This window comes from Babylonia areolata, chromosome 3 (assembly GCF_041734735.1).
Source record: "Babylonia areolata isolate BAREFJ2019XMU chromosome 3, ASM4173473v1, whole genome shotgun sequence".
NCBI classification, from domain to species: Eukaryota; Metazoa; Mollusca; class Gastropoda; order Neogastropoda; family Buccinidae; genus Babylonia; species Babylonia areolata.
Window position 1 is genome coordinate 49,846,504 of NC_134878.1, and position 14,255 is coordinate 49,860,758.

Below are 14,255 nucleotides of genomic sequence, written 5' to 3' on the forward strand. Positions count from 1 at the left end.
TCTGACTCACAGTCAGCATTGTCTGCTGCATGTGTTGAAGCAGAGAGCTCAGCAGTCAGATGTCAAACAGAAAAGGCAAAGAAAAAGGCAAAGAAGAAAAAGAAGACCAAACGTCAGCGAAAGTCGACAGAAGGGGATTGTGAAAGTCTCCTGGATGTCCTGCCAGACTACATTCCAGAGAATGACAGCCATTTGAGCAGAAAGAAGGACAAAGTCTATAACCTGTCTGCACTCTTCTCAGGTCAATGTTGTCTGGTCTATAACCTGTCTGCACTCTTCTCAGGTCAATGTTGTCTGGTCTATAACCTGTCTGCACTCTTCTCAGGTCAATGTTGTCTGCTACATTAATATAAAGATCAGTCCCTGTAGATAAATGGAGAAAACAATGTGCGTATCTATGATTTTATATGCAGGCAGAGAAATCAAACAACATACAATGTAGTTGTCTGTATACATGCAAACAGCATGTGTGCATTTATGCATGCATGTACATGTGTGTGGAGGAGGGGGGGAAGGAGGGGAGTTGAATAGAGAATAATTTATACATTCTGGTAACCTATCCAATGTCACATACAGTAAAATGCTGTGATACATGTCAAAGGTTGCAGTAGGCTGACATTGCAATAGTCTGACATTGTAGTCAGACAGATATATCGTCATGCTTTTCTGGCACACACCACACACCTTTTAGAGTTGGGGGTTGGTTTGTTGTTGTTGTTTTTTTGTTTGTTTGTTTTTTTGTTTTTGTTGTTGTTTGGGGATCACATGTGTGTGTTTATACATAGCTGACAATGAATTTGAATGACTGTGTGTGTGTGTGTGTGTGTGGTGTGTGTGTGTGTGTGTGTGTGTAGGGATGGGGAAAATGAGTAATGAACTATGGAACCACACACACACACACACACACAGTGACACACACACAGACATGCATGCACACACACACACACACACACACACACACACACACACACATATACACAACCAATCCCTTACACCCACTCACACCCATCCCCCCAAAAAACACAAATTAACTTGTACTCATAATCATATGTAATGATAAAGAAGCAGAAGAAAACAAGACTTGTGGTACCAAACAATCCTGGCACTGTGAAAATGAGAAGAACAATTAAATGTGTGTGTTTGTGCATGCATGTGTGCGTGCGTGTGTCTGTGTCTGCGTGTGCGTTTATGTTTTCATCTATACTGATGTGGGCGGTTTGTGTGGTGTGTTTCCAGGTCAGTTGTTGGAAAATCGGTATCCCCCAAAAAGAAGCCGGCCCAACTACTTCTTTGCCATTCAGATCACCAATCCTGAGGTAAGTAATTTTCCATCTTTTCACTATCAGCCACACAAAATTTGGCCAAGCAGAGCAAACTGATAGGCCTAGTTTGCATCAGTTTGACATGGTAAGTATACGTATCACCAAACATGGAGTATAATACAAACTCCTCCTTTTGGTAGATTTACACCATTCCTTTCTTACTCACTCCCTTCTTTGCTCTTCCACTCTCTCTTTGCCTCTCTTTTTTGTGTAGTTTGTTTTATTTCTTGCTTGCTTTTTTTTTTTTTTTTTTTTTTTTTTTTTTTGTCTTTTTTTCTTTTATGTTATCCCGTATGATTTTTAGCTTCAATATACTGCTGAAAACGGGAGTATGACTGCTTTAAACAGCAAGTTGAAAAAAATAATCACACATAAAAGCCTACATATATAGTATTTGTATGGTATTGTATTACTGTTTGTCACAACAGATTTTTCTGTGTGAAATTTGGGATGCTGTCCCCAGGGAGAGCGTGTCACTGCAACAGCAGCACCATGCTTTTTACTGTCCCACCCCATCTGAGTCCTTCTGCTCAGTGATGGTCTGGGTTCTAGTCATTCAGATGAGACATTAACCCAAGGTTGTGTGTGGAGCATTCGTGAAAAAACACAGGGCAACGACAACAACAACAAAAACAAAAAAAAAGGTCGCAGGCAAAATTCTGTAGAAAAATCTACTTGGATCGTAAAACAAATACATTCACAGACAGAAGAGTAAAAAAAAAAAAAGAGAAAAGAAAATATTATAATGGGTGGTGTTGCACTGTAGTGACATGCTCTCCCCAGGGGAAGAGAAGCCCAAATTTCACACAAAGAAATCTGTTGTCACAGTTTCAGTTTCAGTAGCTCAAGGAGGTGTCACTGCGTTCAGACAAATCCATATACGCTACACCACATCTGCCAAGCAGATGCCTGACCAGCAGCGTAACCCAACGCGCTTAGTCAGGCCTTCAGGAAAAAAAAAAAGGGGGGGTAAATAAATAATAGATAAGTACATAAATATGTATAAGGCGCAAAAACTTGTCACAAAAGTAACACAACACAACACAACACAACTCACCTCACCTCACCTCACCTGAACTCAACGCATCACAACTAAACTGAACTCGACAAACTGGCCTCAACTCAACTCACCTCAACTTTTTTTTCTTTTTTTTCTTTTTTTTTTTTTTGTACTCAAAACATGTTACACATTATTATTTGCTTGCTTTAGTTTTGATGACTGGAAAATGGTACTATAAATGCAGTTACTGTATGTTGAAGTAGGTTGTTGCCTCAACTCCTGTTGTACACGGTCTTTCACAGATCAAGAAGGGATTCAGCGCTGTGCAACAAGGAGTGGAAGACGCCTGCCCCAAACTGAAGCCAGCCTTCGTCAGGGTGGAGTCGGCCCATCTGACCCTAGGGGTCATGCATCTTCCTGATGATGAAGCTGTCGCGAGGTTAGCGCGTGTTTCAGTTTTCAGTTTTCAGTAGCTCAAGGAGGCGTCACTGCTTTCGGACAAATCCATATACGCTACACCACATCTGCCAAGCAGATGTCTGACCAGCAGCATAACCCAACGCGCTTAGTCAGGCTTTGAGGAAAAAAAAAAGAAAAAAAAGGTGAATAAATAATAGATAAGCTTACACAAATAAATAAATAGCGCCTGACCACATAATAATGAATTATGATGATGAAAACGATGTTCATAATAATAGTAATGATAATGATAATTGAAAACATACTTTTGATTACACATACTTAACCGTGACCCACTAGTACAGACTCCGCAGGGGTCTGATTCCTGTCCTGTGCAAACTACTACCTGCCTATGCGGAGAAAACGAAAGTAGCTACTGAAAACTTACTATTCACTGTATTCAGTTTGCCTCCTCAGCTTGTCTTTGCCATTTTCGTCGCTACTTCGTGTCCACTCCTTGCCCTGTATCCAAAGACTTGTTTGCATATGTCATAGACTTCGTTCATATCTGGAAAATGCTTCCTCTTAAGTTACGTTTGATGACACCTTGATCGACACACATTTTTTGTTGTTGTTTTTTTTGTTAACAGTATCAAAAATGATGATGATAATTGTAATAATCATAATAAGGAGAATGATGGTAATGAAGGTGATGATGATGATGATAATAACAGTAAGGACAATAATGAGAATGATTTCCTCCTCCTCGTTCATTTTAATGATGATGATGATGATAAGAGTGATTATGGGTATTTATAATGAGCTCTACCTCTTTAGCACAGGGGCACAGACCACTGTAGGTTGACTGTAATATTGGAAAAGAAATGACTGTGAAAACTAATACCACTGGGAACTTTTCTCAAAACTTAAAAGCAAAACAAATGGAATGTATCAATGACACAGCAAACACACACACAGACACACAGACACACACACACAGACACACACACATGCAGGCATGCACATACACACACACACACACACACACACACACACACACACACACACACACACACACACACACACACACACATACCACATACAGTATGCATTCACTTTCAGAACTAAACAGAAAACAAATAACTTCCAACCAGTTATTTTTTATTTAAAATTGCTTATTTCCAGTTATATAGTCCCATTGGTGTGATTGTGTAAGGTGACCTACATGCATTATTGCATTTATTTTTTGTTTTGTTTATATTTTTATAATCAGAGACATTAAAAAAAAAGAAGATAAAACTGTTATAATCAGTCATTTCTCAGTTTATGCCCCTTTTATCCTCACACACACACACACACACACAAACGCACAACACATACACAAATACATACACACATATACACATGTATGAAGATGTCACCAGACGCATCACTGAAGATGAACAGAATATCGTCATACTGATCTCAAATAGAATATAAAATTTCAAACAAAAGGCAGTGTGAGACAGTAGTATGTTCAACACAAAAGCAGCACTGTGTTAAAAAACTGTGTCAAGCATCATTCAAGGCTCTCTTGGAGGACTGCAAACAGCAAGCTTGATTGTTCTATAAAACTGCACAGGTTGCAGTGAAGCGTCATCACATCCACTTTATTTATTTTATTTTATTTTTTTACAAACTGTCGTTTAAATTCTCATTTAGAAATAATCACTGTGTGCTTCTCAGGTGAGCATTCTCTCTGGTTTTTTTTTGTTTGTTTTTGTTTTTTGGAGGGGGCACATATTAATGATTAAGTGTACGTATACTCCTCTGCTGACTCATGTTCATTGCGGTGTTTAATATTCATCGCAAGTACCTAAAGTATTTTGTGCAGTGATTTCCCATGACTGAGAGAAGAAGAAGAATTAAACATGATTTAGTTCTCCATAAAACTTTACAGAGTGGGCTTTTTTTTGGGGGGATGGGGGGGGGGGGCAAGGGGGGGGGGTTTTTTTTGGTTGTTTTTTTTTGGGGGGGGGGGGGGGGGGGGGGGTGGTTGGTTTTTATGGAGGTGCTATGGCAGAATTGGTTAAGCGTAGGACTCATGATCCAATGTTCACCAGTGATCAGAGTTCAAAGCCTCATTTCCGCGTGGTGATGGGTCCTTTAGGGGGGGAAAGTCACTTTACTACCGATTTCCCTCGCTCCACCCGGGTGTGAATGGGTGGTACCTTCCTTCTGTTGGGAAACGTTAAAAACGGCAGAAGGAGAGGATTGGCTCCCGTCATCAGACCCACTATGGCCTGTAGAAGGCTGTGGGAACTTTTAACCCACTCAGTACGGCCAGTCCTCTCTTCTCCTCTACACAGACCCCTCGGATGTCCAGTGGGTGTCTGAATGACCCAACCTTTAGCTTCCGTCGTCAGAATTGTGGTATTCTTTGTCAATATTCACGTCTTCAATATAAGAGCCTTCCGCTTGCAATATTTTGATAATGGTAATGGGGTGACCCCTCGGATGTCCAGTGGGTGTCTGAATGACCCAACCTTTAGCTTCCGTCGTCAGAATTGTAGTATTCTTTGTCAACATTCACGTCTTCAGTATAAGAGCCTTCCGCTTGCAATATTTTGATGATGGTAATTGGGGTGAAACGCTGTTAACGTTGTCTCTTTTGCCGTTCGTATGGAAAGAGTTAACCTTTCTTTTTATCGTTTATTTAGCTTTTTAATTTTTTTGATGTTACGTTTGCCCTGACAGCCATGAAAGGCTGTAGGACTTTTTACCTTTATTTATTTTTTTAAGAACCTTTTGATTTTTCAGTGTTGTGTCTGTTGGCATGACAGGGTGATCTCGGTCATGGAAGAGTTCCGAGTGAAGCAGCAGGGAAGGAGAGTGCAGGAGAAACTGAAGCCCAGAGAACAGGAGCAGGGACAGGAATCAGCTGCTGTGGAGGAGAGGGCCGTTTCTGAAGAGCTTCCCCAGCCTTCTGCTGCTCAGCTTACTACCCAGGCTCTTTCTGATCCCCAGCCTCCTTCCAGTCCCCAGCCCTCTGCAGATCCCCAGCCTCTCACAGCAGATCCCCAGCCTCCTACAGCAGATCCCCGGCCTCCTGCAACAGATGCCCAGCCTCCTGCAGCAGATGCCCAGCCTCTCACAGCAGATCCCCGGCCTCCTGCAGCAGATCCCCAGCCTCTCGCAGCAGATCCCCGGCCTCCTGCAGCAGATCCCCAGACTCCTGCAGCAGATCCCCAGCCTCTCGCAGCAGATCCCCAGCCTCCTGCAGCATGTGAGTCTGCCACCGGTCACGCTGCAGTTCCTGCGGAAAGTGTTGCTGGTGATGCTGCGGGAGATTCGGCCCCAGGTTCAGTGAAGACACTTACTGCCCTGGTTGACCCCTGCAGGGTGACTGTTGTGACGAAGCCTGACGCAGAACCAGGCAAAATCGACGCTGCAGATTCTGCCAGTGGGGGTGATACTGCAGATGATCCCAGTAACACTGACACTGCAGATTCGGAGCCAAGGAAAACTGATGCAGCAGATTCAGGGCATCCCAATCCTGCAGATCCTGTGGACCCTGACACCAGTGATCCTGTGGATCTTCGTGCAGAAGATCCTGTGAAAACTGACACAGCCAGTCCCATGGCGACGGAACAAGAAGACACGGCAGGTGGGAAAGAGTTGAGGAGGATGTTAACAATTATGATAAGAAGAAGAAGAATGATAATAATGGATCCTTATTAGCACTCTATCCAGAAAGCTTTTCAAGTTGCTTTATGAAACATGTAATATTCTACATCATGCATTACATCAATGTTATACACATATACACACCAAAATGCTCAGAGCAAACTATACATGTGTGGATGTATATATATATATATGTAGAGAGAGAGAGAGAGATAACACACATGTGTACATTTCATACAAACTGAGTCAATGGAATACTGTGTGCATCATAAAAGACAATAAACAATCGCCATACCGGTTAGAAATATTTCAGAGATGCTATAACATGCTTCAAGCTCTGTTGTTTGATAGATTATGCTTTTTGATTCTCAACTGTGAATGCATTGGATTTGACGAAGAGCTGTTGTAATGTTTTTACGTTATGTTTATAATGTATCTTGATGATGAAAGACACTTTGAGCAGCATTAATACTGGATATCGCACCATAGGACAAGTTATGTTTGATAGACAAGTTGTGTTTTTATTCATTATCATTATTAAGCATTGTGACAAACAACAGGAAGCAGTTATCATGCAGGGTTTCCACAGACATTACCAAACAAATTTCCATACTTTTTTTTTCTTGCACACCAGACAGAAAACATTTCTCCATACCAAACACAAGACCCACACTGGAAAAAAAAAAAAAAAAAAAAAAAAATCTGCTGCACAGCTGACAAAAGAGACTGGTGGAAATTCCAGTACTGCTGTTGAATTGTCATCACTTGCTGTTTTTTTGTGTTTTTTTTATTGTTTTTTTTTATGTTGTCAGCCCTGGTGCTGGAAGTGAAAGGTATGGACACGTTCCACGACAACGTGGTCTTTGCCAAGGTCACCGAGGGGGAGGCGCTGGATCAGGTCAAGGCCATGGCAGGTCAGTTCATTGAGGGTTTACAAAAAATATGAATTGGATCATTATGTATGTGCTGGTAACCTCCCCTCACCCCTACCACCCACCTCCTCACCCCAGGCTCTTCCCCAACCCCCTTCTTCTTTCTTTTGCGTTCACTCGTATGCACACGAGTGGGCTTTTACATGTATGACCGTTTTTACCCCGCCATGTAGGCAGCCATACTCCGTTTTCGGGGGTGTGCATGATGGGTATGTTCTTGTTTCCATAACCCACCGAACGCTGACATGGATTACAGGATCTTTAACGTGCGTATTTGATCTTCTGCTTGCATATACACACGAAGGGGGTTCAGGCACTAGCAGGTCTGCAGATATGTTGACCTGGGAGATCGTAAAAATCTCCACCCTTTACCCACCAGGGACCAGGACCCTCAGATTGACAGTCCAATGCTTTAACCACTCGTATATTGCGCCCGTCTCCCAACCCCCTTCCACCCCTGGCATTTTCGGCTTTGTTGTTTTTGTTGTAGGGCAGGAATCGCACATGGGCCGTGAAGGCTTTGTTGTTTTTGTTGTAGGGCAGGAATCTCACATGGGCCGTGAAGGCTTTGTTGTTTTTGTTGTAGGGCAGGAATCGCACATGGGCCGTGAAGGCTTTGTTGTTTTTGTTGTAGGGCAGGAATCTCACATGGGCCGTGAAGGCTTTGTTGTTTTTGTTGTAGGGCAGGAATCGCACATGGGCCGTGAAGGCTTTGTTGTTTTTGTTGTAGGGCAGGAATCGCACATGGGCCGTGAAGGCTTTGTTGTTTTTGTTGTAGGGCAGGAATCGCACATGGGCCGTGAAGGCTTTGTTGTTTTTGTTGTAGGGCAGGAATCTCACATGGGCCGTGAAGGCTTTGTTGTTTTTGTTGTAGGGCAGGAATCTCACATGGGCCGTGAAGGCTTTGTTGTTTTTGTTGTAGGGCAGGAATCTCACATGGGCCATGAAGGCTTTGTTGTTTTTGTTGTAGGGCAGGAATCTCACATGGGCCGTGAAGGCTTTGTTGTTTTTGTTGTAGGGCAGGAATCTCACATGGGCCGTGAAGGCTTTGTGTCTTGTTATTTTGTTTGTTTTGTTTGTTTTTCAGTCAGGTTTTTTTATGTCCTTTTCAGTTCCTCTGTGTCTGTCTGTCTGTCTGTCTGTACGTCTCTCTCTCTCTCTCCACACTATGCAGTCTCTTTGGTCTACTAAGATTTTTTTTTTTTAATTGTGTATGTGAATCTCTCTGACAGCGTGTGTGTGTGTGTGTGTGTGAGCATGTGTGTGTGTGTGAACGTGTGTGTGTGTGTGTGTGTGTGTGAGAGAGAGAGCATGTGTGTGCAGTTGTGTGCGCTATTGTGTGTGTGCAATTGTGTGCGCTATTGTGCATGTGTGTGAGTGTATGCACTCACGTGCATGCACCAACCTCTGTTCTTTTTGTTTGTCCTTGCTGTTCACGGATAAAAGAGTGTCATTGTAAAAGATGCTCTTATTTTGGTGCTGTTTCCAACAGAGACTTTGAGGAACCACGTGCTTGATCTGAACATCAGCATGGACTCCAGGCCTTTTGCTCCCCACATCACCTTGATGAAGATGTCCAAAGACATGGGGAAACTGAGGGCATCAGGTGAGAGAGAGAGAGAGAGAGTCACAAATCTTATGGCTTGTGTTTTGGCTTCCAGCCTGTAGATATTTGCGCTCAGTAACAAGTGGCTTTTAAAGAAGATAAATTTACTGACTTAATCCTTTCAGTGTCTCTTGTCATGGTAATGGAAGGGAGAAAACTAATTTATGGTCATGACAATGATATGATGTTTTCCCCTTCAGTCCTCTGGATACTTTCATGATGAAACGGTTGGGATTCATGGCATCGGACATGTCAGGGTCAGCTGATGACTTTGTGGATACTCTTTTGTGTCCAGGAGCCAGTTGCATTGCTCGGACGGAAGAGCCTAGTATGGTCGTAACCCGCTGCTAACTGTGTGTAGTATTGAACTGACCAATGGCGTAGTTCGGTCAACGAAGGCATTTAGTCACGTGGAATTGTCAAAAATTTAGAACCAAGCAGTGCAACTGGCTCCAGAGCACTAGAGTGATTAACAACAGTACCAATTTTAAAAACAAGACATTGGAAACTTTGTCAGTTCATGCTGAATCATGTTTATTGCTTTTTTTTTTTCCAATAGAAATGTCAAATGTAAAATCTTTCAGGTAGATATTCATGCATCCATATGAGTGTAAGGTATTTTGACATATGTACAGGGTTCAGAGAAAGGTAAGGGCCTCTTGTGAGCTTGTAGTTTTCTTCTTGGAGGCTTGGTGAAATGATGCAGAATTTTCTGCAAAGGCTGGTGTGTGCAGTCGGTGTAATGGGGCACCGCTTTTTCCTGCACATGCACTTCCTTTTTTTTTTCTTTTTTTTTCTTTTTTTTTTTTCTTTTTTTTTTTTTTTATACAGTGACAAACTGCTTCTGTCACTTATAAACCCAATTAGTTGTCAGTTTGTGGCTGAAAGTGAAACACTGGGTTTTCAGACATTTTTAAAGCTGCATATGGGGCACATGTTCCCTTACAGCATTTGAAAGATTGGTTTTTCAGGCCTTTTTAAAGCTGTGTGTGGTGCACATGTATGGTGTGTTCAGTGAGAGGCCAGTGGTACACATATCATAGCCTGCTGTTTATGGTGCACATGTCCCCTAACAGCCATCAGTATGTTCAGTGAGAGGCCAGTGGTAGACATAGCCTGCTGTTTATGGTGCACATGTCCCCTAACAGCCATCAGTGTGTTCAGTGAGAGGCCAGTGGTAGACATAGCCTGCTGTTTATGGTGCACGTGTCCCCTAACAGTGTGTTCAGTGAGAGGCCAGTGGTAGACATAGCCTGCTGTTTATGGTGCACGTGTCCCCTAACACCCCTCAGTGTGTTCATTGAGAGGCCAGTGGTAGACATCAAAGTCTGCTGTTTATGGTGCACATGTCCCCTAACAGCCATCAGTATGTTCAGTGAGAGGCCAGTGGTAGACATAGCCTGCTGTTTATGATGCACATGTCCCCTAACAGCCATCAGTGTGTTCATTGAGAGGCCAGTGGTAGACATAGCCTGCTGTTTATGGTGCACATGTCCCCTAACAGCCATCTGTGTGTTCAGTGAGAGGCCAGTGGTAGACATAGCCTGCTGTTTATGGTGCACATGTCCCCTAACAGCCATCAGTGTGTTCAGTGAGAGGCCAGTGGTAGACATAGCCTGCTGTTTATGGTGCACATGTCCCCTAACACCCCTCAGTGTGTTCAGTGAGAGGCCAGTGGTAGACATCAAAGTCTGCTGTTTATGGTGCACATGTCCCCTAACAGCCATCAGTATGTTCAGTGAGAGGCCAGAGGTAGACATAGTCTGCTGTTTATGGTGCACATGTCCCCTAACAGCCATCAGTGTGTTCAGTGAGAGGCCAGTGGTAGACATAGCCTGCTGTTTATGGTGCACATGTCCCCTAACACCCATCAGTGTGTTCAGTGAGAGGCCAGTGGTAGACATAGCCTGCTGTTTATGGTGCACATGTCCCCTAACACCCATCAGTGTGTTCAGTGAGAGGCCAGTGGTAACCACATTATAGCTGCAGAATTTAAATCATATCTCAGGTGTTCAACATTTTATTTTAAAAAATACTTTCTTTAATGAAGTGGTCCTTAACTTGTTGTGACTTCCATCTTTAAATCCTTTTGATTTTCGCTGAGTATGTTCTCAGCTCAGGCATATGATATTCACACAGCTACAAACTTGTAGCAGTCAGTCATCACCAAGCCTCTTGACTTGTTTCAGGCATCAAGAAAATAGACAGCAAGCTGTACCAGGAATTCAGGGACACTCACTTCGGCACCAACGCAGTCACCACCATTCAGCTCTGCGCCATGATGAAACCAAAGCTGAATAATTACTATCACGTGGAGCATGAAATTCCTGTCAGTGTGGACTGAAACATTTGCTGGTACAATCAACGCAGCATCGACGTTTGCCTTTAGAAAATTCCTGAAATTTTGGACTGAAACATTTGCGTGATGCAGCATTGACAATACATGGTCGTATGTATGTGCACAGCAGTTGTGAATCTGCATTGAATGAAATGGGTCGGGGTTGGGTTTTTTTTCGTTGAAAAATTTGTGCTAAAGAAATAGATTATGGTTCTGGGAAATAGTCAGTCGACATCTTTCCTCAGGACGTTCAGGGTCTCTGATGGCTTGAGTGAAGGTGTGGCTGATGCATAACGGGTTGTGTTCATGACGTTCCGAACAGTGCAGATGAGTGGAGAAATACTGAAGATGGTGAGAATTTTCTGAAAGTACTGTTGAAATGAAACAGAAAAAGGGAGAGAGACTGTTGATCATGTGGTTTGGGACGAGGTGCCATACCTTTTTTTATGCATGCATTTTCTGGTTTGCTTTGTTGTCCTGGGTTGTACACATTTTCTGCCATGATTCAGCATTGGAGACCATACACGTGAATACTCTGTTACATGAAATGTGATTTGGTGCTAGAAAAACATTCAAACAACACTTGAAATTCCTTAAGAAAAACAGGAGGGCATGATTTGAAATGAAATCAAAATCTTTTCTATTTTTGTACTCGAGTTTATAAAGTTAATAATTTTTGTGTAATTTGAAATGAAAACAAAATCTTTTCTATTTTTGTACTCGAGTTTATAAAGTTAATGATTTGTCTGTTGATGGTATTTTGATTACAATAATGTGCCTTTGGGGTTGAATGTTTTTCTATTCACTTCTTTTTTTTTTTCTTTTTTTTTACCCTGGAATGTAAAATATTTTGACTCGTAAGTGATTTCAAAATGCCCACCTCCCCTCTTGTTTAACTTTCACATTCTCCCTCCATGCATGTCAGTTGTTAATCTTCAGTTGTTCTGTATCTTACACACACACACACACACACAGTTTTTAGATGGTTCATTACATGTAAAGTGTCCTAATTGTCTGAAAAGCAATGATGAAAAGGTGATGACTGACAGTGAACATGAATAATGGTGATTGAGAGGTTATAAGGATTGACAGTGAACATGAATGATGGTGATTGAGAGGTTATAAGGATTGACAGTGAACATGAATGATGGTGATTGAGAGGTTATAAGGATTGACAGTGAACATGAATGATGGTGATTGAGAGGTTATAAGGATTGACAGTGAACATGAATGATGGTGATTGAGAGGTTATAAGGATTGACAGTGAACATGAACAGTGGTGATTGAGAGGTTATAAGGATTGACAGTGAACATGAATGATGGTGATTGAGAGGTTATAAGGATTGACAGTGAACATGAATGATGGTGATTGAGAGGTTATAAGGATTGACAGTGAGCATGAATGATGGTGATTGAGAGGTTATAAGGATTGACAGTGAACATGAATGATGGTGATTGAGTGGTTGTAAGGATTGACAGTGAACATGAATAATGGTGATTGAGTGGTTATAAGGATTGACAGTGAACACGAATGATGGTGATTGAGAGGTTATAAGGATTGACAGTTAACATGAATGATGGTGATTGAGAGGTTATAAGGATTGACAGTGAGCATGAATGATGATGATTGAGAGGTTATAAGGATTGACAGTGAACATGAATGATGGTGATTGAGAGGTTATAAGGATTGACAGTGAGCATGAATGATGGTGATTGAGAGGTTATAAGGATTGACAGTGAACATGAATGATGGTGATTGAGAGGTTATAAGGATTGACAGTGAACATGAACAGTGGTGATTGAGAGGTTACAAGGATTGACAGTGAACATGAACAATGGTGATTGAGAGGTTACAAGGATTGACAGTGAACATGAATAATGGTGACTGAGAGGTTATAAAACTCACATGATGAAGTATTATACGTTGGCGTGAAATACTAAACTGCACACGTTACAAGAAGAGTTGTGTAGCTTGCAGTAATAGTTCCATAGGTGGCCAAGAGTAAAGATCCTGGACCACATGCAGGACCAGAACCCGTGAACTGCGGCTTCCTAGTCGAGTGCATTACTGCTGCATGTAAAGGCTTGTGTCAGCGCAGAGAAAATGTTTCCTCCTCTGTTGTTTGTTGGTAATTTTTTTATCACCTGTTCTTTCTGGTCAGCTTGATTAAACAGATGCTTGATATGTTTTCATTTGTTGTGTTGCTGACTTTTGATTGACTGATTTGATTTGAAGTCTGTTTGCCATCATTGATATTAGACTTAAGAGGGAGGAAGTGTGTGTGTGTGTGTGTGTGCGTGTTCAAAAACAGTTACAATGTTGATGAGAGCAGTTTACTGTTGTGCAGCATATTATATGCATCATCATTTCTGTAAGTCATGTACTGGCAAATTTCTCATCAGGGAAGAGGGTTCTTTTCAAGCAAATATAAAATCAGTAAGACTGATCACAAATATCAGTAGTAAGTTATATTTTTAGTTTTATGCAGTTGAACAGCAAAATAATTACTGGTTGGCACAGAATGGATGGTGATCATCTGTACAGCTGTGTGGTATTACACATTGTGGGAATTTATCATTGGAAATACTCCTTGGAAATTAATTCTGATGGGTGTAGCTATGAATTAGATATAGTTGGCATCTGTGGAAGAGAGAGAGAGAGAGTGTGTGTGTGTGGTTTTCTATGAAACAGTGGTATGCATCATTTTATTAGCACCTGGACATATTCACACACTCAAGCTCAGTAACTGAGAAATTCACAACAGACCAACTCCCAGGGCTCACCCCGTTGAACAATGCAACCGTCACTTAACCACAGCCTGAACAACTTGCCCAGTAGGGCATCAGCCAATGGGGAGTTAACTCACTCTGGACGACTAGTTCTCTCCCTTGCTTTTCCCAACAGACGACCCATTTGTCAGGGTTAGAAAAAAATTCACAAAAAGTACAAAACATACAGAAACTGAATGAAACTCACTGTACTTGACCCACT

The 14,255-nt window shown here is 41.9% G+C and overlaps 1 protein-coding gene across 4 annotated transcripts in view; it reads left to right on the forward strand.

Moving 5' to 3' along the window:
* Positions 1–13,452, forward strand: part of LOC143280071 (uncharacterized) — a 29,383-nt gene extending 15,931 nt beyond the window's left edge. For 3 of the 4 annotated variants that reach the window (XM_076584574.1, XM_076584573.1, XM_076584576.1), the window contains exons 2-7: positions 1,237–1,316; positions 2,625–2,761; positions 5,544–6,367; positions 7,200–7,301; positions 8,812–8,925; positions 11,115–13,452. In XM_076584574.1, coding sequence (XP_076440689.1) covers positions 1,237–1,316; positions 2,625–2,761; positions 5,544–6,367; positions 7,200–7,301; positions 8,812–8,925; positions 11,115–11,269 — 1,412 coding nt within the window. In that variant the 3' untranslated portion in view covers positions 11,270–13,452. Of the gene's footprint in view, positions 242–1,236; positions 1,317–2,624; positions 2,762–5,543; positions 6,368–7,199; positions 7,302–8,811; positions 8,926–11,114 lie in introns of all 4 variants that reach the window. The other variant, XM_076584572.1, reaches the window with a different exon arrangement.
* The last annotated feature ends 803 nt before the right edge of the window (positions 13,453–14,255 follow it).